This window comes from Electrona antarctica (assembly GCF_951216825.1).
Source record: "Electrona antarctica genome assembly, chromosome: 19".
Taxonomy (NCBI): domain Eukaryota; kingdom Metazoa; phylum Chordata; class Actinopteri; order Myctophiformes; family Myctophidae; genus Electrona; species Electrona antarctica.
The window spans coordinates 33,875,969-33,903,189 of NC_136800.1; the positions used below are offsets into that span (position 1 = coordinate 33,875,969).

The window sequence follows — 27,221 nt, forward strand, 5'->3', positions numbered from 1 at the left end:
TAATGGTTTATTATATATGGTGTGGTATACAATAATGTCCATAACTTTCTTTCGCAATGTTTTCGGCAGAGCCGGCATGACATCACAGGTTAATCCTTAACCGTTGAGCTTTTTGGACTGTGGCTCCCCGGCTATAATTAAGGGAGCGATATGCATTTTATCTTGTTTATTTCTCATACAACTCAACTAAGGCCACAAAAGGTTTATGTCATTTATCCACATATACAAAATGATGTGGTTTGTATTTGGCTGCAGCAGATATTGACATACTAGTAAGTAAGTGGTTCTCAACCTTTTCAAATCCTATTTGAACTGGGGGCCCTACCCTGACAAGCACATGGCATACGTGATCTACAAGCTCCCTAGGCATTGAAAGCTTGTAGATAGGCTAGTACATTTTCACAATGTTTGCTTCTTTCTTATTATTTGACAATTTGGCCAATTTTTGGGGCAGTTCTAACTTTGTATAGTTCGATTACATTTGATGCAAAAAAAAAGTATTTTTATTTTCTTTTTAAAGAAAAAGGTCTTAAATGTCCTTTGGTCATGGGGACACCCCTGGCAGGCCCAACCCGGTTGAGAACCACTGGTATACGTCACAGGTGAGACATCAAATTATTTAGCCTACTGAAATTATAACTGAAATTGTTTCCCTTTCTCTCTGTTGCTACCCTTTACATATGCTATTCAGCAGTATCTGTTTAAATTAATCTCAACACGAAGCAACACACACAAAAAATGACAAATAATTGTAAGACAAATTATAACAATCTGTAAGAATGACCTGGTTAGTGGCTGGAGAAACAGTACAGAGGCATTGGTAAAGGTTAACCAATTGTATGTTTATTCACCAAACTAGCACTACCAACTGGCATAAATACAGGAAGCTTATACTCCCAGCACAGACTTGAGTTCACTGGCAAAATGGCAGCCTTATATACCCAGCTGGAGATAATGAGAATGGACTATACCATTTACAGGGGTGTCTTCAAATGAGAACATAACATAAATACATACATAACATAAGCATACAATAAATACATATAAATAAATAACCTTAAACCATACAAATGTTACAAGTTTCTTAGCCCCTCTACGGAGGGTCCCTGTGCATCTATCCCACGCGAAATGGTATACAGACGTACATACCGTCGGAAAAGGCCGTGCTGCGGCCTTTGGGTGGTGGTGAGATGTTTCAAAAGAAGCATATATCTGCTATAGGAGACAACAGAAACCTCAGCGAATTTTCATTTGGCGCAGAAGCCGTTAAGTATTTTTAATCTTTGTTTGACCGTTTTGGCTGCTGTGAAATTCTCTCTTCCTTCCTTCCTTGACTTCCTTATTGACATCCCATTGTACCGCCTCCAGCACCGGAACTGGCTAGCTGCGACAGAGCAGATCAGAGGCAGGAACGTAGGGACGCGCAGCTAGCCAGCCAACATACAAGTTATACATCCTTCACACTACAACATAATCCTAAACCCAATCCTTACTGAAACACATCACAGGCAATTGTTAGGCATTCAATCAAACCTCAACAATAGAACTCCACATTATTGCACTTACCAAACATATTGCATCTATAACCCACATTGCACTTGCCCCTCATGTTTGTTAATCACCAAGCATTTCCCCAGGTGGAACTCGTTGGCTGAGTGGCCATCTCAGCTAGGACAGGAAACAGTATTCAACAATAAAATCATGACTGCAAAATACAACTGTGCAAGTTAATAAAGTGCAGAGGACCACTCTGTTACATTACCCTCCTCTCCAAGTCCCTCAATCCTCTGGGTACTTGATACAGGACTCTTCTTCACAATTAAAATTAAAAAATGTAATTGCAATATCTTTATCTGACTTAAACTTGGTCAAACAAAATAATAATTAAATTGGACAATCAATGTATTTCAAAATACAAATAGTATGGGCCTTAAAAGAGTGACAGTCTGTTTGACAAACCACTAACACTCCTTTTGATAGGCCTACCTAACTCACTTCCTGGAACTATTTCTATCAGTCAATCAGGCAAGCGGTAGACGGCAAAACCGGAAGTCATTTTAGTGGACGGGAGCAGGACGGTAAACGGAATAGGATGGCACGCACATTTTTGCAGCCCAGCAGACAGAACCGGCGACAGCATCAATGTTAAAATATTTAATCTTTTTACCGTTCCGTGCCATCCAGCAGGTTTTGCCGTTTGCCGTCTACCGCTTGCCTGATTCCATGAATGCAGCATAAGGCTGAGGGAGTCACTCCAATTTGAAATTGGCCTCATGGTGGTGCTATGCTACCAGCCTGCTTCATCATTTGGCTTTGAACCATATGGTTGTAGCCTACAATAAAATTATTTTAGGTGAAGATGGGTAGACATGATGTCAGGGGTCATGTGAGTGTCAAACAGCTTTTTGATATTCCACAATAAGGGTCTTTCTCGGCCCCACCCCTCTCCCATTTGTTTATATTGTGTTTAGGATCCAAGATGGCCGCAGCACCAGGATCAAACAAAATCAAACTAAATGTTTGGTCAAACCATTGGGCTTCCATTGGAAATGCATTGAAGCAGCCGTTAAACACAGACACACGACAAACACAAGACAGGTGTCTTGAATGTGTAAACGTAGCCCAGTAAGGGCTTTGTCGACCCCATCCGCTCACCTCCACCCAACACCCCCTCCTGGTGCTGTGGCCATCTTGGATCCTAAACACAATATAAACAAATGGGTGAGGGGTGGGGCCGAGAAAGGCCCTCAAGTTTTCCTGTAATTTCTTTCCAAAATATGTGGGAGGGATGGCCCTTTTTGTGTGTAAGATTGAATGTGGATCTTTTACTATAGGACCTGGCTAAAATATGAACTTAATTTAGGAATTAGGATATATATCTCAACACTTGCAAGGAATTTCTTGACAGAAAGTAGCTCATAACAGTGGATTTTTATGAAACTAACACTTTGCAGATAGAAAGAGGATAATTAAAGCTCTTCATACAGCTGCAATGTTGGTGAGTTTGACGTCGGGTCGTTTAATAGGACTTTTCTGTTTTGATGTATGGGCTGTCAATTGCAAATTGCGGCTAGTTGCCACCCGGCCAAAGATGGCCACCGTGTGCATATGGTCTATGAGTATTCAAACATTTTGAGCACCTCAGAACATCTGTATAGCTCAAACGGTTCAGAAGATATAGAGCCATGTTTAAAGTATAGCGGTTATTTTAAAAAGATCTGTGGCCATTTGCGGGTATATTTTGTTCCGGATAGAGAATTTCTTACAGTTCCCAAGTTGTTCCCTGGGGTTATATTAGCCATGAACAGTTGAGATCTCTCCTTTAAAATGAAGCAAGTAAGTCCATCTTAGCCAGGTCTATAGAGTCTAGGACCTGGCTATACGATGATTCGTCTAGGACAGGGGTGCCCAAAAGGTAGCTCGCGATCTACCAGTAGATCACACGACATGCCCCTATAATATTTAATTTAAATATAAAAAATGAATTAAGGTGACTTGATTGCTTGATGAGTGTTGCTGTCTGTGGCGGCATTACAAATTAAATACAAAAAATAGCTACCTATTCCATTTCTCCCCCTCTATTTCCCATTCAAATGCATTTGTCTTATATGTAATGCCAGCTTCGCTATTCCAAAGCCCCCTCAGGTACATATTTAAACTATTTTCAGCGATGGTATTCATATATAATACATTATTTCGGTGGGTAGATCTTGTTCAGCTGGTCATTTTGAAAGTAGCTCTCAAGTCAATAAAATCACACCCGTGTGAACTGAGTGGTGTAAGGTCTTATATAGCCTGTCTGACGTAATGAAATCATGTCTGACGTAATGAAATCACACCCGGATGAACAGGGTTTTTTTTCTGTGCAGAAAAAATTAGCATGGTTGCTACAACTGGCTTTGTTAGTGCAGAAAAAATGAGCATGGTTGCTATGTTCACCCTGTTCCCTGACGTAATGAAATCACACCCGGGTGAACAGGGTGAACATAGCAACCATGCTCATTTTTTCTGCACAGAAAAAAAACCCTGTTCACCCGGGTGAACAGGGTCACCTCCTGGTGAAACAAGATCAGTTGTAGGAGTGGTTTACACCACTCAAAAAAGTGTGGGCACCCCTGGTCTAGGACCTAGACTAATATGTGGCCAGCCTGTGTGTGACGTCAGTCATCTATGGGAAAAAAAATAAAAGAGTATGACTATGACACATCTATAGTCTAGTATGCCTATAAGACTCCAAATGAATATAGGAAAGGTCATCCCAATCATATAGCACATTGACATCCATTAGAATTAAATGCTATAAACAACAAAGACATGCATCATTGTGCAATTAATAGACCCTGACTTGTGTCATTGGTTACACAAAATCCAGTGCGACCATAACCAATAGGGATTGCTCTTATCCTGGGAGATTTAAAACGTAACTTATTTGTTATAAGTTGTTGTCCATAGCATAACATGCTTCCATTCTGTAGCCGCATGGAGGAAACCCCTTCACACAGATCTAGGTGGGAGTCGTCACGAGCAAAGGGAACATCTGGAGCCTACCAAAACGTTCAAGGATGAATATTGCTTCTTGAAGGCCTCTGCAAACTCCCATACCTTGCAAGTCTCCGACATATCCAGAATATGCACATGTACCTCCTGGAGAAACAAAGATCAAGTAATCCCACGACTCATCCCACGACTCAGTCGTGGGACATGTGTGTTCAGCCACCCTGCTAGAACCAATGAGACAATGACGAGTACACAACCCACTGATACAAAAATGGGCCCTGCGGGAAAAGTAGACGCACTGAAATTCTGTAAAAAAAAGATACCCACAATTAAAAACACTACCATGGAAAGGCCAGTGGCGACGGCGCACACATAACCCAAAGTTAAAACGCATTTTTTTCTTTGGTAAGTAGAGTTTAGGTTGTCTGGAAGCTCAGCATCAGCTGGTTGGCGTCGGTGTGTAGGCCTATATATGATCGCCAGATGAGATGACAGGCTGTCCGTGTCTCCCGTGCTCAGTGGCAAGGTTCTGGTCAGCTCTGTGTTGTTGGGGAGGTTCTGGACGCAGTACTCCGGTACCAATGTGTGGTGACGACAGACAGGGCAGGGGATCCTCCGTCTTTGACCGCCGTGGAGGTGGAGTTTACTCAGGCAGTCTTCGCAGAATGTGTGTAAACATCCCAATATTTTGGGAATGCGACGGCCCAAGTCGAAGTTATTGTAACATATTTTGCATTCATATTCATTGTTCAAGTCAACGCTGCAGCGCGCAGTTCCAGCATCAGGTGTATTTTCTGCCTCTGGCATTGCTTGCCTATAGGCGATAGCTCAGACAATTATCCCTTCATGTGGGTCGGAGCAGGGAGCAGGACGACCAAGAGGTGTAGAAAAGTATTTCACATATATAACTAAATACATGTTGGGAATAAAGCTAACCATAAGAGATGATGATCGATTCTTACAGCAGTCTCGTCGGTTAGCCATACGTCTCCAGACCAGACAACGTAGCAGTTGACACCTAGGCACAATTCCAAACATTGTAACGAGGACTACTGCCGCGCGCGTGATGCTAATGAATCTTTAATTACAGAAAGGTTCTGTTACAACTGTGAGCCAAACCCAGCACCACCTAGCAGCAGTGCCCGATATCGACCACTAGGGATAACCAACAGTAGAATTAACATTTCTACTGACATTTTTTTGTCAAATAATTAATCATTTAGGAGGCCTATGCAAGTATTTGTTTTTGTTAAAGGTCATTATAGTATAGGCCTATGTGTGTGATATTCAAATGCACGTCTTGTTGTATTTTCAAATGCCAAATACCGTACAGCCTCACATTGATTGATTGATTGATTGATTGATTGATTGATTGATTGATTGATTAATACAGAAATGTAAATGTATACAGTCAAACACTTAGTCCAAAAGGATATGACCGAAAAAAAAAGTCCTTCCTGTCTTGTTTCCATTCAGGTCATATCATGTCAGACAGGCTTTATTGGCATATTTTAATTTATAAACCATAGTGTTATGCTCCATTCTGGAATCATCTCCAGATTACGCATTAAATACTGGATTCCTTTGGGCGATTTGAACAGTTTTACTTCAGACACGCAGATGTTTTTCTTTAGTTTGTTGAATATGCGTTTTTGCTTTGTCACCGTCAAGTTGAGTAGACAATAACAAATAGTATAGTATTTTTCCACACCTCTGGTTTCAGCACCACTGGTATACTGGACAGCACCGATAACAATATGACAATCACTCATCATCCAGGCCATTGTGACATTGCATGTGAATGTGATGCAGGTGATGTGCATATCTGGGAATTGTGGTCACTGCATTGTGGTCAGTTTGAGGATCTCCATACATGGGCATGTTGAGAGACGAGAGTAGGATTCTGCGTAACCTTCTTTACCTTGAGGTGATCTGCTGAGTGATGTGTGACAGGTGTGAGCTGAGGGAGTGAGTCAAGCAACACAAAAGCAGAGTAAACTAGAACTCCCATATCTGCTGGGCGAAGTACAACAATGTGCAAACACAGCAGCAAGATTCGTGAGTTGCTGTGATAGGAGAAGGATATCAAACGGAACACAACCACCCTAAAGACTAATCATTGTGTATATTCCTGCACTATACCTGCATCTTGGTACAATATAGAAATTGATCTATTGAAGATTCTGACGTTCAAATGTACATTTTGTTTTGTTTTGATTGTATTGCTGTATTGTTGTATTGTGCTTTCTGCTTTGGCAATGTAAACGTATGTTTTCTCATGCCAATAAAGCCCTTTGAATTGAATTGAATTGAGTGAATGAGAGAGTAGGGGACCGCGGGAGGTGATTGGTCCCAGGCTGGGAGGATAAAATATCAGCTTTTCTCAGCGTCTCAGCGTCATGGGCTCCTATAGCTCCTTCACTCCCATTATGGACTGCCAGCAAACATACATGATCACACCTTTATGTTCTCTGAATTGTAAAACTGAAGTTCTGGGATGATTTAAAAGACGGGTTTTTTTGCGGGGGGGGGGGGGGGGGACGACGACGACGACGACGACATAGCAGTGTCTGCAGTGTTCCCTTGTAAAAGAGACAACCATCTCAATGGGACTCACCTGTTTAACTGAAGGAGAAAGAAAAAATAGTGACGTGAAGTAATAAATAACCTTTGATACGTTTATAGACAACACATGTTGTTTTTTCCTGCACCTCCGGTTTCAGCACCACTGGTGATGGACAGCGTCAACATAACAATCACCACCCGATACACCTACAATCTTTCCTAATCAAGATGCACATTGCACTTTGATGTAAGTGTTCTCTGAACATTAATATAATATAAAGCAAAAAGCTGATCTATTATATAGTAAACCTATTGCAATATGCATCATCAATATGAAACTTGTATGAATGGATTACAAATAAGATGGAAAAGCATGCATCAATTAACAATCAATCAACTGCCAAATACCAGTGTGGTATTGTTTAATATAGGCCTATACACCTTTCATCTTTGTCAGGGAATTCCAACAATTTATGACCTGATATATAATCATATACCAAGTATGGTCATTTAAACGTATAAAAATTGTAATTTCAAGTCTGTGCAAAGCTGTGTAACCTTTTGATTTGTAATGTTACTATATTGTTGCCATGGTGATGTCTTTGATAGTTTGATTAGTTGCCTTGATGACCCTGATCCTCAGCACCTGAGCTTTATAGAGCCCTATAAGAGCAACACGGCTGTCTGTGATTGACTCTGTGATTGTATATGATGACGAAGGTCCTCTGAGAGGACTCCTCTCCTCTCTATGACCGAAACGTTTGCTGCTTTTTGAAACTTTCACTTTGAGGCAGCACATGATGAAATAAAAGAAAAATAAATAAATTTGCTTAGTTTCTGGGATCATCCTTAAAGTTCGTGTCTTTATCTGCCAGTTTTCCTTTAGACGTAAACAAACGTTTTCCCCTCCCTTGTCTTTCACTCGCATCTTTAAAATGCCCATGCGTGAGCATTTAAAACTGGAACTTCAGTTTGTAATAAGGTTTTAGTAGAGTCATTGAAAATTATGCACAAAGCTTAGTATGAACACAAATATAATATTTGTGAAATACAATTAAAGGGATGCATACGGCGCACACACAAACCGTAATGAAAGCCATCCACTTGTATAGAGGTATGTGCCATTGTATGTGGGTACTTATGTTAGAGTTCGCGTTGGAGTCCTGTGGAAGTGGCCGATCCTCAGCATGTTGATGTTGGTGTGCATGATATATGACCGCCAGATGAGATGACAGGATGTCCGTCCCCCCCGTGCTCAGTGGCAAGGCGCTGGTCAGTTTGGTGTTGTTGGGGAGGTTCTGGACACACTCCGGCACCGAGGTGCGGTGACGACAGAAAGGGCAGGGGATCCTCCATCCGCCACCCGGACTGAGGTGGAGTTTACTCAGTTTACTCACACAGTCTGCGCAGAACGTGTGTGAACATTCCAACATTTTGGGAATGTGACGACCCAAGTCGAAGTTGTTGTAACATATTTTGCATTCATATTCCTCCATGGTGGTCAGCGACTGGCTAAATCAACAAAGGGCTCCGTTCCAGCAGCAGTAGTATGTCCTCCATGTCATGTTTTCCTTCCGCACTTCGTATACCTACCATGCATACAACTTTAGACCATTAACCCATTCCCTTGCCTTCCATATCTGAGCAGGACGGTCCTCAAATGCTGCACAAATAGGCACATATATAGGCTTATAGCCTGTCGGCTGGACGGTTCACGCAGAATGCAGTTGAAAAGAAGTGTGCTGACTTGAGTGAGTCACTTGATGTCTAGCCTCGGAAACCCAGACGTTGTATTTCCTACTTGATGTCACTCTATACACTATTAGCTGAATGGGGTGTAAGATAATGTTACCCTCGGCTTAAGAATCTACGGAGCATCCAAGGGACATTTGTAGGTAAAACATTGTAGGATACAGCTTTATTTTGAAAAGTAGCCTATAAGGGTGCAGGGGGGAAAAACAAAGTTGGTGAATTCGTTTTTTAAGTGGGTGATAAAACACGTTATAGGTAGCAGAAATGGTGACATTCAGAACAATGGCTTCCATTATAGCATATAAACTCTCCTAGGAATAGAAAGCCTGCCGTTTCTATTAGCTTGGATTCGCCATTGATGATGTCACAAGTAGGTATAGGTTTCCGAATAGCCCTCCTCTGAGACACAGACAGAGTACACATGTAGTTGTGTTATAATGACCACTGAGTGAAGACCAATAATGAAGATGTACATTGAAAATGGTATAGGTGAAGATATCTCTAGCACATAACGTGCATGTCTATAGCCTACTTGACAAACGTTTGTCAAACCCATGTTGTTGCCCCAAACATATTATCTGCTGACATTTGAGTCGGACGGTGCAGAATCTGCAGATTCATGCGGAGACTTAAGCCAGCACATTAACCATGCGAGAACAACTGAGACCATGGCGAGTACGCTACCCACTGATAAACAAATGGGACCTATGGGGAAAGTAGAGTCATTGAAATTATGTACAAAGATTATGCCCACAATTAACAACACTAGCATGGCGAGGGGAGAGACTATGGCGCACACACAACACATAGTTATAGCAACGTTTTTGTAGACGGGATTGCTTTCGTGGGTATTGGAGTCCTCCTCTGGAAGTGGCCGAGCCTCAGCCTGTTGTTTGTGTGCATATATGACCGCTAGTCTAGCGGTCATATATGCAGACGAAAGGCTGGCCGCAGTGGCCGGGTCATTCTCTCCCGTGCTCAGTGTCAGGGCTCTGGTCAGCTCTGTGTTGTTGATGAAGTTCTGTACGCCGTACTGGGGTACCGGGGTGCGGTGACGACAGACAGGGCAGGGGATCCTCCATCCACCCTCACGGAGGTGCAGTTGACTCAGGCAGTCTGCGCAGAATGTGTGCGAACATCCCAATATTTTGGGAATGTGACGGCCCAAGTCGAAGTTGTTGTAACATACTTTGCACTCAAATTCCTCCACGGTCATCGGCGCCAGCTGGTTAGAATCAACAGCAGCAGGTGTATTATGCCCTTGCTGTGCTTCTGCCATGTTTTCCTTCCGCACGTCGTATACAACAAGGTTTGTAGCCTATTTTTAGACAACCATCTCTTCCATATATCTGAGCACTGGTGAGCAGGACGGGACTATGCGAAGTAGGCTAGGCTAATAATTCACATTATGTAGTCTATATAGTCTCTCGTTTCGGCGGTGAACGAGACGCAGCACTGTCCGCCGTTTGTCTTTAGTTTAAACCTAGCCTTAAAAAAATAAAATCCAAACCAGCGTTATATTTAGATCACTCTCGCCCACAACGTCGTTCTGTCATCATTCCCATTCCGAAACATTGTTTACTATACTGGCTTAGCCTCGGCGACCATGTGATGTGGATTAATGTTTCATTGAAATTGTAGACAGGGAGCGAATGAAATGATCAGAACACTGCCCCTGCTGTTGTGCTCGGCACCAGCCAGAGCAGTGTCTTTCTATCATAGACTGCTTTCTCAATCGGGACCACACATTTGCAACTGAGGAACAACATCATCTCCTTTATTAGGCCTATACATCCGATACTTATAATCCAGTCATATGCATTAACGATTGTAATATACAGTCTAATGCCATTTTGTCACTAAGTTATAGGCATGTACTTTATTAAGCACGACGTTGAGGTTTTTTGCACCTCTCGTTTTCAGCACCTCTGGTGGTGGACAGCGCCCATAACACTTTAAACTAGCTGACATATAAAGCGTATGTCGTTGACTCTGAACTGCGTTTAGAGCAGGCGTGTCCAAACATTTTTCAAAGGGGGCCATATTAGAAAATATTAAAACACCCAGGGGCCAACTACAAAATGTAGCTTCGGATTTAAACGATTCTATTTAACTATCATCATCATCATTTAATATCAATGGTCTTTTGTCAGGTGTGTGCTGTGAACTAAAAGTGTATCTTTTTTTTAAATGTTTTTTCAGCCTTATATCACATTACCAAATGTAATCAAGCAAGCAAGGTAAAAAAAAGAAAGAAAGGAAAAACAAAGAAATACAATGAATACTGACAAATTATACTCTGTGAAATGCCCAGGTTAAAACACTTGTGTGAAGTGAGTGGTGAAACTCCGTGTGGAGGTCCCCGGAAGTTCCAGACCCACAGGAACGCGCCCAGGGTGCCGGCCCAGTTCCGGCGAGCCGCCCCGCGTCCGAAATGGTTGAGAAATGACAGAGTTACCGTGTGGGGTCCCGAGGGGGTCCCTCTACTGTACTGTACTATACCTGTCACTGTACTGTCACACCCGAAATCATCATATATACAGTTTGTATGTGTTTGTTTGTTTGTTTGTTTGTTTGTGTGTGTGTGTGTGTGTGTGTGTGTGTGTGTGTGTGTGTGTGTGTGTGTGTGTGTGTGTGTGTGTGTGTGTGTGTGTGTGTGTGTGTGTGTGTGTGTGTGTGTGTGTGTGTGTGTGTGTGTGTGTGTGTTAGGCTGCACAGTGACACTTGGTGGTGAAAACCAACCAAACACAATTTTCAGGCTCGGACATCCAGGGACCCAGGCAGGGACACACATAGCTGTCTATAGGAGTGGTTGCACCACTCAAAAAATGTTGGGCGGGCCGTTTCATAATCCTACTATAAATGTGTCACGTGTCTGTGTATGTGTGTGTCTGTGTGTGTGTCTTTATGCGTGTGTGTGTACGGTTGTAATGCACGTAACTCGAGAACCGTTTGCCCCACCGATTCAAATAGAGGGTATGCGTGTGACATCATCGTACCTGGAAGTTATGCGGGAACGCCCACTGAGTGGCAAAAAACTACTTTCTGGCCTTGACAGCCCATTCATCCAAACAGAAAAGTCCTGTCTGATTGCATTAAACAATGTTAAACTCACCAACATTGCATCTGTACGAAAAGCTTGAATTATCCTCTTTCTATCTGCAAAGTTTTTGTTTCATAAAAATCCATCATAGAAACGTTATGAGCTACTTTCTGTCAAGAAATGCCCTGCATTTGATTATTTTTCTAAGTGTCAGAGTTTAGAAGTGCTTGTTTTCAATAACACAACATTTTGTTGTAGCTGACGGGCACGTACAGGTCTAGTGTTGTCAATGAGAGACTTTCACAGTGGTCCACATGGCACTGCTTTATCAAGTTTTCTAAACGTGGTCCTTGAGCATTTGAAACTGGACACAAGCCTGCAGGGCTTCAAAGCATTACAGGGGCTTCTCTGCACTGCTGGCACCACAGACACCAATCATGTGCATGTATAGTGCTATGCACATGTCCTCAACCTCATGCTGTCTGATACACTCAAATAGTTGCGAACGCAGTGATTGCGAACGCAATGAGCACTAACTATGAGACCTAGCAGAACAGAAGATGTCTGTCTGTGTGTGTGTGTGTGTCACGCTGTAACACCACCCGCCCGCCACCAGAGGGCGCAGCTGTATCACACACAAAACACACACACACACACACAAAACTTAACTTAAAAAGAAAAACTTAAAAGAAAAAAACTTAAAGAAAACTTAAAAAAAACACACGCGCACACACACATACACACACTAAAAAAAACTTTAAAAAAAACTTTAAAAAGTACGTAATTTATTCTAATTGTTGTTATTGCAATTTACGAGCTGCGTTCACTTCCCGCGTTTGCGCGTCTTACTTGTGATTAAGAGTGGATCGCTATGTTTGATTTCCTCAGTGACACCACAGTGTTCATCGGGGAGTCATATCAGAGAGTGAATCTGTGGGAAAAGGAGAGCTATCACAAAAGACACAGGCGCATGAGAAACAGAGTTTATGACTCAGAAAAAGTAATACACTACACAAAAAAGTGTAGTGTATTAAAAAAAAGTGTATGTCAAGTAATGTAAGGCATTACTTTTTTCAAAAGTCATGCCTTACATTACTTGATTACTCCCTGGAGAAAGTAACTAGTTACACTATACTCGTTACATTACTTTTGCGTTACTCCATAAGATCGCCTGAGATGCATTGTCACATAATTTGCCACTTAACAAATCTTTATAATCCTAATAAGGAGGACATACACAAGATATTTCTTTATGCTCTTTAATGCCAGGTTGTTGAACAAGTGAAGGAATGAAACAAAATGGGCCTTTCCAAAACGGTCTAGTGCAGTGGTTCGCTTGACCTTGTACCAATGAACTGTACTGTCATGAAACAAAACTCCTAATAAATTCTTTAATCAATCAATCAAACCACCAGAGGGGGCTCAAGTACCATGTACATGTTGTTACGACAGTTACGAGTGTGTCTGCGGCCATAAGGCTGTGTTGTCTTGTGTGTTGTTGCTGCTGCTGCTGACACCGGTTTGTAATGTGTGTAGCGCGTTGCCGGCGCACCTTTTCAGCTCACAGTAAAGTCGCATACCTGTTCAACTCATCTCCTTAGTTGTGTGCATTATTCCCCAACGCAACACTGCTGAAAGCAGCAGCAGGACGCAAGTAACTAGTAACTTCCAAAGCGACCAGACCAGTAACTGTAAATGTAGTTATATTACTCGTTAATACCGACCAGTAGTAGTGTAGTTACAGTAACTAGTTTTTGTAACTAGTTACACCCAGCTCTGGTCATAAACAACAAGGATCTGGGGTAAAGTATGCATGTGGCAGATTAGTCAGTCACTAATGAATTGCCCTTCCAAATAGCCTATAAACAAAGGTGTATATAAACACCTAAATGCATAACACTGACATCTAATGGCATCAGTTGCAATTGTCACACAGTGAAACTAAAGCTATAAACACATCTCCATGTAAAAAAATATCACACTAAATTCGTCTCACAAATACTTCAATACCATCAAGTAAGTTATTATAAGCATAGACTCAGTGTTCATTTGTTTTTGTAATAATTTACCAAATAATGTACCCAAATGGACTCTTATATGGGACATTTGGGGCCCTTTAGGATCCATTCAATATAATACATTAAAAGTGTATTAAAATTTAGTTTTAAGCGTGTTGGCTTTCCCTTATCTGTTACCTTTAGCCAAGCACCTTACATTGATGAGTGTATAGCTATTAGCTCTGTTTTGTATGTGTCCCACGGCTTCAAATATGTATGAATGAATCCCAACAACAAAGTGGGTATTTGTCTCCAGTTGTTTTAAGAGGAGACTCTGAGACTCTCTGGAGTTAAAGTCCGCCTCTTTCAGGTCTCTCAAAGGGACTCCTTCACTTGGTCATCCAGCCGGTGAATAATGCCACTTAAACGCCACCGTGACAAAAGCTTGAGAAGAAAGAAGGGGCGGCAGGCTTCTACTGGGAGCCCATAGAAAACACTGTGTCTGGGACAGAGGGCTTCATTTCAGAGGGGCTGTGGGGCTTAAAGTTAAAGATTACTTTGAAATCTGCAACCCCCTCCCTTTCCTCCCCACCGCCAAACTCTCCCCACTCCACATAACCCTCCCTCTCTGGAAAACTAAAGAACCTGCCGCCAGAGAACAGCGGATGAGTTGGGAGAAGATCCTCTTTGATGACAGAGAAGGATCCTTTTGTTCCCTAATCCCCCTCACACCCCCGTGACCCCCACCCAATCCCCTTCCCCTCCTCAGGCATATTTTAAGCACAATTTGACATACAGGCAAGGGCTCACTGGTTATCATATTCTGCTTATTCCATTCACAAAATAATGAAATGCATTAATCGTGCTGAATCATCTATCAAATACAGTAATTGAATAGATAGCATACCTGTGTGTGTTCAGGTATGTAAAGTGTCCAATCTTCAACCAAACCCAAATTTATACTTTGCTGTATGACATTGTAGCTCCTTTTTTAGTTGAAAACAAGGTTGTTGTTTTTTTGTTTGTGTTTTTCGCAAGCAAGGCAAAGTTTAAATTATGCTTGTCATGATGTCATATTAAAAATAACAAGCAGTAAAAAGCGAGCCAGAAACATTGGAAATTAGTGGCACTGTTGATTATAGTTTTCTGTAATCTAGTTTGTATTCAAATTAATTTTGTTTCTAGCTTTTACTTATAGCTTTCAATAAGTCACTGCCCATTACTTTTCAGGACCAATGCACATGCACTCAAAGAATATCACTCTTGCAAATTTAGTTTTTCCAATATTTGCAATACAAGGATACGATCATGATATTTTACTTGACAATTAATTGTCACAAAATAATTGTTAACAATTTCATTGTGTTTTTGACATTGAACATTGGAACATTTAAATAAAAAGTACATTTCTGTTTGGCTTTTAGGCTTCATAAAGAACAGTTGCATAGAGCAGATATGAGAAATAACATAATAAAAAAAAGACTGACATTTAATAACGTTATACTTATAATAATAGCGGAAATAGCCAATCTACACGCTCACAACGTGTTGCATTGTGCCACCTTGTGAGCATATAGTTCTGCATGTTGGAATTTATAATTTTCTTTTCCCAACATGGAAACGATTATTATATCTCAAAATAATTGCAATCAGGTGATTATGTATATTAATGGTGACAGGCCTAGGAAAATATATACTTATCATTCACCATAAGCAAAACCGGATGACACTAGTCAAGTGCTTGTCGGGTTGTCTCCCAGGGGACCCTCCAGTGGTCATTCTGCATGCTGTCAGGAAGGTATAGAGGTCAGTCACCCTTGCTCAGAGACAGTCTGTCCCAGGATATAGCACATATTTCCTCTCTTTATTCCTGGGTTGCCCGCCCCCCTTTTAAGGTTATCCCTAAGTGTGCACAGCATGTGTCCCTATGTCATCATCGGATTGGACATACATAATTGACAGAGAAGATGAAAGTCTTCCCTTTGCTTGTAACATCTGCCCTCTCATGACTTGTGTCCAATCAAGATGACCTCACAGACATAGCCCTAGGACAGCTATCATGAGCACCCTGCAGTGTACACACAGTGACATGACTCATGTCATCATGTGGTTGTGTATGTGTGTTTGGGGGTGGGGGGGGGGGGGGGGGGGGGGGGATAATGTGCATTAAAGTGTTCACTCATGGTCATGTGTGTTTGTCAGTAGTCTACATTTGGTCTGTACACACACACATATGGCCTTATAAGCATGCAAACACCCTGAGGACCAGGGAGTGTATAGGGATGATTGGCCACGGTCAGTGAGTGTGTCAAAAAGGGCCTTACCTGGCCATTACGCTTTCACCGAGTCGAGTTGTGCTTCAGAAGATGTCCCCTGAGGGGAAACACGAAAACACACAGGAATCTTCTGGTGCACACATTTACACAGTGGCACCCACAGGATGGAAATGTATGAGAAGAGGGGTAGAGAGGGTAGAAGGAGACATTATTATTACATATTATTACAACTCAAGAGGTTATATAGCATAGATGTATATCTATTATAACCATGCATACAAAACTATGGATTATTTTCCCTCTCACCTTGTGCCATATCTCCTCAGGTGGTTCTGGGAAGAAAATAGCCCATAGTCAAATGATAACAAACTATGTATTTACCATGGTATTTACTTCCTCGCACTCCCCCTGGTGTGTGACAGTGGAAGTGCAGCAAGGAAAAAAAGTGAATATAAAATGCATCAACATTGTGTGCGTGTTTTTCTTTGCTGCCCTCAGATACACACCAACTATCCAGCCTTTTATTGACTAGCAAAACGTTTACTAAAGTAACAAAAGATTAAATTAGAGGCATACTGTAGTCACTGAACAGCCTGAATCTGCTCTAGGTTACAGGGATTGGGAAGGCCATTTCATAAAATATTCTCATTAATATACGGAAATTATGAGTCTCTCTAGGTCAAAAACAGATAACCAATGGCCATTGGCCATATAAGTAATTACAGTGGTAACCTAATTGCTATGGAAATTGGAGAATAATTTGAACTCCGGAGAGAAATCTCCAGAGTTTGGACACGGGACAGAAAGTGGGGAAACATTGTTGCTGCCTTTAGGGTTACAATCACAATGTATAGTGAATGTACAGTGTGTTTTAGTAGAACTAAAAAAAATCTAAAAATATTATTATTATTATTATTATTATTATTATTTAAAAACAATTAGGGTAATGTCTAATCAATCATGATGACTCATGTCAGTTGTCACGAAAAAGAAAAGTCCATTGTCAAATGAAAGATGTTCTTGAGAAGGTACGAGTCACCAACAGGGGGCGCCGTTTTTCCATTTTTGACGCTCTCATCTCTAATCTATCGATGGTGAGGTGATGCCATAGATGCAGCTGCTTCGGTGGCTCTGTTGTTCTGTTCTGTTCTGCTCTGCCCTGCTTGCTTGCTGACCAGAAAACTCGACGAGTCGACGATGATGTCGCGTCTCGAAAGTTGAACGCCGAAAATAGCAGATGTACAAGATTAGATCTGCTCATTTCCACCGCTCGACTCCGTCTTCGTACGGCGAAGTATAATAAACCATTAGACCATTATAAACCATTAGAAGGAACCTCTTGATCGGACGCTCTCTGTGTGTGACCGAGAGTAACCCCCGCTGACGTCGCAGCCGCCTCAAGCACGCGCCACCTCCAGTCGTCCAATCGCAGACGTAACCGTCTCGACGTCGCCGTCGTCACTTCCGGGATGATAAACACGCACGGGCCCCGGTGGTGGTGGTGATGATGCTCACAGATTTTTTTATACTATTGTCATTCAATTCCATTCTCTCTCTCTCTCTTTTTTTTTTACAAGTCAGATTTGATAGTTTGATTCATAACAAGATATGCCATTATTATAAATAGCTTATTATAATGAGAGGATCATCATGCCATAAATATGACAAATACAGTTTGTTTCCCTCCTCCTCAGCGGATCTGAACGTAGCGGTCGATAAAGAGGTGAGGAGGATGTGTTGTGTTGTATTGTCTTCTGCTGCTGCTGCTGCAGATGTTCACTATAAATGTCATATGACGCCTTTATATCAAACGTAATAACATGCTGATCGTCCATGTTTAGCAGGACGCCGACCCGGCTTCTGTCGGAAATGTAATTTCATGTGATTAATTGATATGTTTCATTGAATCAACAGCTGTATGGGTGGGTTAGCTCGTGGGCTAGCTCACATTTAGCTTTTCCATTTGCTGGCTAGTGCGTGCTGCTGCTGCGGCTGCAGCTTTTAGTCCCACTAGTCCCAATATGTGGTGGAGGAGAAAATGGCTTCTTGTACTTAAAAAACGGATCTCTATCATCTCTCGCAAATGCTTTGATGATGTTGCACACACAACAAGCAAATAACTGCCCAGTCAGTGTGTCTAGAGAATGTGAGTGACCTATAACGTACCTAACGTGACCTATAATCTCCTCATCTATTGAGTAGGCTAAGGAAGATACTGGAAAAGAAAGACTAACTATAGCATCATGTTGCCTCTGCTCATATTGGAGGTTTTAAATACACGTGTTGATTGATTATAGAGTGAATCCTTTATTTAACACCTGTGTGTGGGGGTTGGAAATTATTATCTACTTCTTTGAAATATGGCGTCTCCTTGGAGAAAGCAATGAATGTTGATCTTTAAAGCTGGTCATGCAGGGTGAATGGATGACAGAGTACATATTATAACACAACAACGGTCCCATGGGAATATATAGCTATGGGTTACTAACTTACTAGTCTGTACACCAACCACATGATGTATTATCACAAAGCTGTTCTATTATTTATCACAGATATTCTGATCTGGCCTGCAACTGAAGAGGTAAACCTTTTCAATGTATGGTTCTTACTGCATTATAACACAAGAACAATGCCATTGTCTTGTAGTAACTGTTGCAGCCTCATGTGCTAATAAATACAGGTTTCAGTCAGGTGTGTGTCTTTGTAGAGGGACGTGTTCATTTATCCTACTACCAGACAGTGTACACTACTAGACAGAGTAAATTAAGAGGACCTTCCTGTAGAACAGGTCTCAGGTGGCAAGGTGAGAAGTTGTTAGTTAGTGGTAGTACACTGCCTTTTTGGCTCCGTCTGGGTTGTCTTTTGGACTTGATGACAGATGTAGTCCAGTGGTTTTCAACCTTTTTCATATCAATGTCCACATTTATTCTCCATTTGAGCCACAGACCAAGATGAGATTTGGCCTCGCAGGCCCAAAACTTAAGAATATTTTGTTATTGTTGGATAATATTTTGTCCACAATTCAATGCTGTATTGATTGATGTGGTACCATATAGGAGAGACAACAGGCAGGTTGATCAAAATAGCAATTCGCACCACGTTTCGAGCTTGTAGATCTGCTTTTGTGTGACGCAGTAGTATGCTCAGGTAGGGCGTTAATTTAGCCTACAAAAAAGCACAGAAATAATATGGAGATAAGAGGTGTCTGCCCGACACAACGATATAATAACAACAAAAATGACACAGATGCTCTCCTGGATTTAAAGGTATGGCATGGCTTTCCAGGTCTAAATAGGTTAATGTGCCAAATGTGATCCCGTGCTATTGGTGTGTGCATATATGACTGGAAATGTGTGAGACTGGCTTAGGTCGCTTAGCAGACTCCTTACCCAGGAGGGGAATCTAATTGCAGTAGTATTTGAAGACATTTTTTCCGGTTGTCATAACATACTTCCCAAATTATCTTAACCTACTTGCAAGTTTTGCCCCCCTGAGAACATCTACATTGCATAGAAGTGAGATCTGCTCATGGTTATAGATGTTATAGAAGGCTTCTATTATTGTTATGTCCAGCACCCATAGCCTATGTGTTTTTACATGAGTTTTTACAGAAGCTTATTAGGTATTAGTGGTAAGGTCAATTTTATTTATAAAGGTACATTTTATTTATACAGCGCTTTTCAAAACAAATGTCACAGGGTGCTGTACAACAAACAAAATGAAATAAAACAAGAGCAACACATAGATCAACAATAAAACGACAACACAATGACAGAGTAGTGATAAAATATATAAACATGCAGTACCAAATAGACAGTATTACAAACAAAAGTGCTTACGAAACAAATGGGTTTTTAGCAGCTTTTTGAATGTATCGACAGATTCTGCCCTCCTTAGGGAAAGGGGTAATTCATTCCATAGGGTAGGGGCTACAACCGCAAAAGCTCTATCGCCTTTAGTTCTTAGTCTTGTATTAGGAATTTTTAAGAAGGTCTTTACCTGAAGACCTCAGTGTTCTCACATTTGCTATGGGGGATAATAGTTCAGTTATGTACATGGGAGACAGCCCATGGAGAGCTTTAAAAGTGATTAATACAATTTTAAAAACAATTCTGCAGTCAATTGGAAGCCAGTGTAAAGCATCAAGCACAGGGGTGATATGAGACCTAATAAAAGTGTTTGTTAAAAGTCTGGCAGCTGCATTCTGCACCAACTGGAGGCGGTGTATTGAAGAGCGACTGAGGGTAGTGAATAATGAATTAGTGCTGCATGGTTATGCTTAAAATGATAATCCCAATTAGTTTATCTTAATATTCTAATCATAAATATAATTATTGATGATGATGACTTCTGGTACCATCATGTCTTTGAGAAAATGTTCTGTAATGGTCTCTATGATTTTGCTGTGCCTCTGTGAGCCGAATGGATGGAGAGACTCTCCTCCATGTCTCTCCATTGGTGTACCAATGTTCTGCTCATTAACTGTAACCTAGCCTCAGAAAATCCTGGTCACAACCTAAGGCTGAGAGTGTATCGGAGTAAGTGTCGGGCCAAAACATCCGTCAGATGTATTTTATACGATAGTTTTCGACCAATCACAACACTTTCACAGAGAATGTAAACAGATTTGTAATAAAGCGTCAACGTCATTTCTTTGAGCGGTACTCCTGCCCAAATCCTGCTACTTCCGCCAATACACTTTACAGCGTAGGCCTTGCCCAGTTGACTGTAACCGTGATAACATGAGGGCAAGGTGACCTAAGATGTAGACCTAAGAATAGTTGCTTCATGATTACATAATTAAGAATGGTAAAATCTAACCTTTCTGAACTACTTTCAATTCATTGTGCCACCATAGTTACCACAATGGTAGCCTTGGAAACCCAGACGTTTTATTTCCTGGAAGAAAGAAAAACCACAATGGTAACTTATCAGTAAGGAATCAGGATACGCTTCCAAGTCTTAAAGATAAGATTCTTGGGGCATCGCTGCACCAATAGCCGAGTGGTTAAGGCGGCATACCGTACCACAGGCTCTGATGCCTGACAGTGAGTCCCGGCTCCAATTCCCAAGCTTGGCAGACCTTTGCTGCATGTCGTTCTATCAATAAAAAAGGCAGGAAAAGCCCCCAAATTATTTTTCCTTTAATAAAACTATTCTTTGTAGGTGTTCAGCACTGTAGTGTTGTTAGACTCAATGCTAACAGTAGGCAGAAATGTGCTTCGATATTCAGGGAAATGCATCGAATTATTGATGCGAAAGGCACAAGCAAACCATTTTAATGTTGCAAATATTGGACACGCAAGACAAACATGGCATCATGTTTTGCTCACATGACCCCAAGTGCACAAGGCAGACTGTGTTTAGGTTGCTTTGAAGTTATACAGATGGATATATTTTTAGTTCTGTGACAAAATTAGAAATTCAAAGACCATAAATTAGTCATTTAAAACGTCAGTCTTTGAAATATGTGAGTATAATTTAGATTTGGTAGTGAAATTATATTAACCACATATTGTCAAAAATAGTCAAAGATTTAAGAGCTTGTTGATCAGGGGCTTAAGTGGTTAAATACAGTTTATTTGGACTGTACCGAAATAATGTTTCTGGTAGTTTCACTATTATTAAAAGCATTTGTGTTATGACGGTTTCCTTCTTAGTGTGAATGCAGTCAGAAGCTGTATAGTGCTAATAGTATGCCTATGCCCCCTCCACTCCAAAGAAAACTAACAATAAATAATATAATCAACATGTAGAAATCCTCACTAGCTCTCAGTTATTGTAACATATGGAACTATGGAATGCACTTCCCATCACAGTCAGAACTGCAGCCTCACTCCCAATCTTCCGCCGTAGTCTGAAAACCCACCTCTTCAGACTCCACCATGGCCCGTAGCACTTGCCCTAGCCTAGCCCCTTAGATAGCACATTATGTAGATACATAGATACTCCACTGTTACGTTCTTAGTTTACGCATGATTCATGATAACTACTTTTTATATATGTGATGTATGCCATGCTTTTGTTATTGCTTAATGTAAATTGCTCTGGATTAAGAGCGTCTGCTAAATGCCTAAATTGTAAATTGTAACATGAAGGCACTGAACAGAAACACTGACACTTGTAGATAACATGTATCATGCCGTGATTAGAGGAAGTATCTACTACTGTATGTAAAGTTGAAGCGCAAATTGCTGCTGTTTCTGTTTCTGTTATGTGTGACTTGAGACCAGAGTTCGATCTGTGAGAGAGAGAAAGAGAGACATATACTTCCCACAGATTACTATCACCCAAGGAGAGTAACATGACTAATGACAAAAAACTCCCGTATCTGCTGGGCGTAGTACAACAATGTGCAAACACAGCAGCAAGATTTGTGAAATATGCTGTGATAGGAGAAGGATATCAAATGGAACACAACCAACTAATCATTGAATGGCTGAATGCATTCAGCATCAAGTGACCTCGGTATATAGAAATTGATTTATTGGATATTCTATTACTACTCAGAGTCTAGATTAGATGGTATCATCAGTCTAGACTCTAGACTCGAGTCTAGACTGATGATAGGTTCTTGCTAGTTTGCAGGGAGTGGTGCAGCGCAGGTGAGCGGTGTCAGTTAAGTTAACCCTGTTGGCACTCACAATCTCTGGGCAATGGGTCTGACAGCAGTTCATTTTTAGTATAGCACTCTATTTATTTAACCACAGATAATCCTAATTAATGGTTGAATGGTACTAATGGTTGAAGTTAACCACTTTGGGCATGTCATTATAGCTGGAAGTGGCCAAAAATAGTGAAAATAGCAGATCAATAAGCTGTCAATAAGCATGTCGCTTCGAGACATGCTGTGAGCTTGTATTTTGTGTGACACCATCGCACAATGATGTATGAAATTAGGATGTGAGTGGTTAAAATACTGAAATATCTTGTGTTATATGTGTTCTACTGGACACTTTATTTTAAGTCATGCATATCTTCTGTCTGTAGAACTGTAGTACAACATATAGTGAATTAATTTGAATTTAATTTAAAATGCGTACAGTAGACATTTTAATTAAAATTATTATAATACAATCCGTAATCCTAGCCAGTACCCAAAGGGTACATAATAGAGAGTATGCGCATGCTTAAAGTGAATGGCACATCAACAGGAAAAGTGAGTTTAACATTGTTTAATGTTGTTTAATGCAATCAGATAGGACTTTTCTGTTTGGTGTATGGGCTGTCAAGGCCAGAAAGTAGTTTTTTGCCACTCATTAGGCATTCCTGACGGGTTTGATGATGATGTCACACGCATACCCTCTATACCTGCTGTGCAATGCAGCTTCGAGGCTAGTAGAGGCTAGTAGAAGGGCGTCGCTCTCAGTCTCATCAGTCAGTGCTAGATTCCTGGGGGAAGGGTCACTTCTAACACTGTCATGATTGGTCGCTGGGTTACTATTCTCCCAGTGCAGACCTCCCCCATTCAGCTTTGGAATGTATCACTAAGTTTGCTCAGGTTCACTGGCTAGTGGGGATACACCTAGTTACACTCTGACCTGCATTGATAGCCCAGAAATAACTTCCTATCAGCTAGCTGAGTGAAACACTGTCAGACCTCTACTCACTCAAAGGCCTTTACTCAGTACAGTAACAGCAGTACATCCCGGGAGTATGACTCAGTACGAGTCAAACACAAATGGTGTTGATGCTGTGCCTGCCTGCACATCTTTCTCCTAGATAAGACTTACTAACCTGTGGCTGTGGTGGAACGGAAGCATTTACGGCAAAATAGGTATTGGGGCAATATTTTCTTTAAATACTAAAAACCTCCTTGATGAATCTCTAGATACAAGAAAGTGACATTTAGTGCTGTTCTTCCTCTGCAACACTGAATTTCTTAATTACAATCCCCACACTCCCAAGGCTGGCATCTTGTGTCTGTGCCCTTGGGCCCGAGGGACTGGAGAGACAAATAATGCTGATCAAGGAACAAGCTAAGGATAGGCCTTGTCCCCAAGCAATCATTGATTTATCTGCGTGCGTGTGCGCGTGTGTGTGTGTCTGTGTCTTTGTTTTTGTGTTTGTCCGTGTGTGAGCAAGTGTGTACATGTCAAGGCTCAATCAGCTGTCATTACTCTTTTCTCAAACATACCAAAAAACCTAAGCTTCAATGCAGGTTGTATTTCTAACGGCGTGCTGTTGTGTCTCCAGATTGCAGGGCTACTCTACAAAGACCACCAGCCAGTGACAACCTCCCGGGCCTCACAATAAGTCGAGAGACCCAGCGAGCAGAGCGAGCGGCGGGCGAGTTGTTGTCGCTGGAACACCCTCCAACCCCTGTCCCTGCACGCCTCCTTGCTCCACCTTCACCTCGGACCCCTGGCCCTCCTGCCGTGACCTTGGCGTAAACATGAAGCTGAAGGAGGACATGAACCCTCTGCTGCTGCAGGTGTTCCGCTCTGTGGTCTGGGTGTACTCCGTCATCACCTTCCTGCCGTGGTACTTCTTCACTGGCGCAGGCGCCAACCTGGAGCGGTCGCGGCGGCTCAAGGCGCGCTCTATCAGCCGGCTCCCGGCAGGGCCCTACAGGGCCATCAACAGCCAGCAGAAGCTGGCGGCATCGATGCGCCCCGGTGTGGACACCCTGGACAAAGTGTTTGAGTATGCCGCCAGGAGGTTCCCTGAGAGGGACTGTCTGGGCACCAGGCAGGTGCTGAGCGAGGAGGATGAGCCCCAGCCCAACGGCAAGATCTTCAAGAAGGTAAAGACACGTCAGTGGAGATATGGTGTCGACTCGCGCTGTCGCTGGTGCACACTTCATACCTGAGCCCCAGATGTTTGTTTAATCACTTTAAGCCAGGGGTTTTATGGGCGTGGTGTTTTGGGGAAAGCTTGAAATTAATAAATGGTTGTTAAGGACTGTTAATGAATACTTTTGAGGTAAATTAAATCAAGCCCTTAACATATTATTTAACTGATATACTGTATGCTAGTGGTCCAGTCTCCAGAGATCAAAAAAGATTGAGAACCACTGATCCATTCCTACCCCGTGGTTGCCCTTATAAACTCATGTTATCAGTTTCATTGCAACTTGTATGTATGAGCGATATTGGAAATATGGCTTAAAATATGAATATTGAAATATGGCTTGGAAGACATGTTTGGGGGGAAGAATTAAGACTTTCAACTATAATGACCTGCACAAATGTAGACACCAGGTTGAAAGTTGTTGAAGACTCTTTTTTTTTTTTTTCAATGTATTTTTATTGAGGCTCTGAGATTTCACAACTGTTCAATCACAATTCAATGTATATAGAACCACACATTTTTCTTTTTTCAACATAACATAGGAAAACAACAAGAACCACAATACGGACATTACAATGCACAGACAAAAAACAAACAAACAAAAAGAGTCTTTGTACTACGGTACATTGAAGCACAGTCTAGAAGGGTCCACTGTATCTAAGACTGGTTCCCATACCTTCGTGAACCCTTCCATGTTATCACGGAGGAGATAAGTCAGTTTCTCCAGAGGAACCACAGTCATTACCTCCTTGTACCAATCATCCAGTGTAGGAACGTCTCTATGAATCCAAAGCTTGAGTGTATAGTCTTTCTCGCTATGTATAAGAGTATTCCAACCAATTTGGCGTTGTGTTGAAGACTCTTAAATTCAAAACAAAAAATGACATAGCCTTGTCCCTCACACTGCCCATTGCCCAGTCAGCCTTGATAATGTCAGTCAGCGGAATGACAGGAAGTGGGGTCAGTGTCTGAGAGGTTGTGGTTAGTGTGAGGAATGTGGGTGGCTGTCTGGCAGAGAAAACCCAAGAGTGCAGTTTTACTGCTCTTTTGTTTCCCACTGCAAGCCTCTTCAACCCAGCCTGCAGTATCAGCAAAGGGTCCCCAGAGGGCGCTGGCTGACTGGATATTAGCAGTGTTATTATTGTTGAAATGGTATAATAAGTCAGACTTGGAGCACTGAAGCTTATAATTAATTCCTGTGCTACCATCAACAGTCCAGGGCTAGTATGCGTCACCCGGTGTTGTATTAAATGGCCTTGATCTTCTTCCCCCTCTTTTCATAAATATTCTAGTGCAGAAATATGGTCTGGCATAGAATATTACCATTCATGGCAATGCACACCATTCGAAGGTTATTCTAGCGACTGATGTTAGGCGTGTGGGTGGGAAAATGCACTGCAACATTATGATCACCAGACAATAATTGTCTAAATAACCCTGGCATGATAGGGGAAAATTCTCAAAAAGGCCTACAGTAGGCATATTGTGCTTATTTTATACATCTTGTATGCTGGTGTTGCATGGCAAAAATACCAGCTCTACACGCTCAGCATGTAGATGTGCTATGTTTGAGGGGCCCCTCCTATGCACAGCTTTGTGTGTATGTCCATTTGAGCACGAAATGTTGTTTGTAGCACGGAATGTGATGATTTGATTGGCTGAGCACGGAATGTGATGGCTGATGTATGATGATAAGAGCGCCCCTCACTTTTTACACAAGTGTGATTCTTATCATACAACAGTCCATTTTAAACCCTGACTTAATGTGTGTATGTTTAGGTAATTCTGGGCCAATATAACTGGCTGTCGTATGAGGACGCCTACCAGGCAGCCATGTGCTTTGGCAGTGGACTGGCAGCTCTTGGACAGAAAGCACAGTGTAACATCGCCATCTTCTGTGAAACCAGGGCAGAATGGATGATAACAGCACAGGCCTGCTTCATGTACAACTTCCCACGTAAGTTGTGGCCATAAGTTCACACACAGTCACACACACACACACACGTCACACACACACACACACACACACACACACACACACACACACACACACACACACACACACACAGGCAGAGCCGTGGTTCAGACTTGCACATGCCCTAACTCAAAAGCACTGCTATATCACGTGACGTGACTGACTCTCCCAACTCCACTGTCTGTGTTTTGCGTTCTCTGACAGTGGTGACGCTGTACTCCACCCTGGGACCGGCGGCCATCGAACACGGCCTGAACGAGACCGAGGTTACACACATCATCACCAGTAAAGACCTGCTGCAGGGCCGACTCAAGGTACAGTAC

General features: G+C 41.9%; 1 protein-coding gene across 4 annotated transcripts in view; it reads left to right on the forward strand.

The window, feature by feature from the left end:
• The first annotated feature begins 541 nt into the window (after positions 1-541).
• Positions 542-27,221, forward strand: part of acsl3b (acyl-CoA synthetase long chain family member 3b) — a 33,865-nt gene continuing 7,185 nt past the window's right edge. Inside the window, exons 1-5 of one of the 4 annotated variants that reach the window (XM_079488967.1) lie at positions 17,513-17,631; positions 17,825-17,853; positions 24,327-24,876; positions 26,703-26,880; positions 27,103-27,212. In XM_079488967.1, the coding sequence (XP_079345093.1) occupies positions 24,526-24,876; positions 26,703-26,880; positions 27,103-27,212 (639 nt within the window). In that variant the 5' untranslated portion in view covers positions 17,513-17,631; positions 17,825-17,853; positions 24,327-24,525. Of the gene's footprint in view, positions 603-17,512; positions 17,854-23,614; positions 23,908-24,326; positions 24,877-26,702; positions 26,881-27,102; positions 27,213-27,221 lie in introns of those variants that run through there. The other 3 variants (XM_079488969.1, XM_079488966.1, XM_079488968.1) reach the window with 3 other exon arrangements.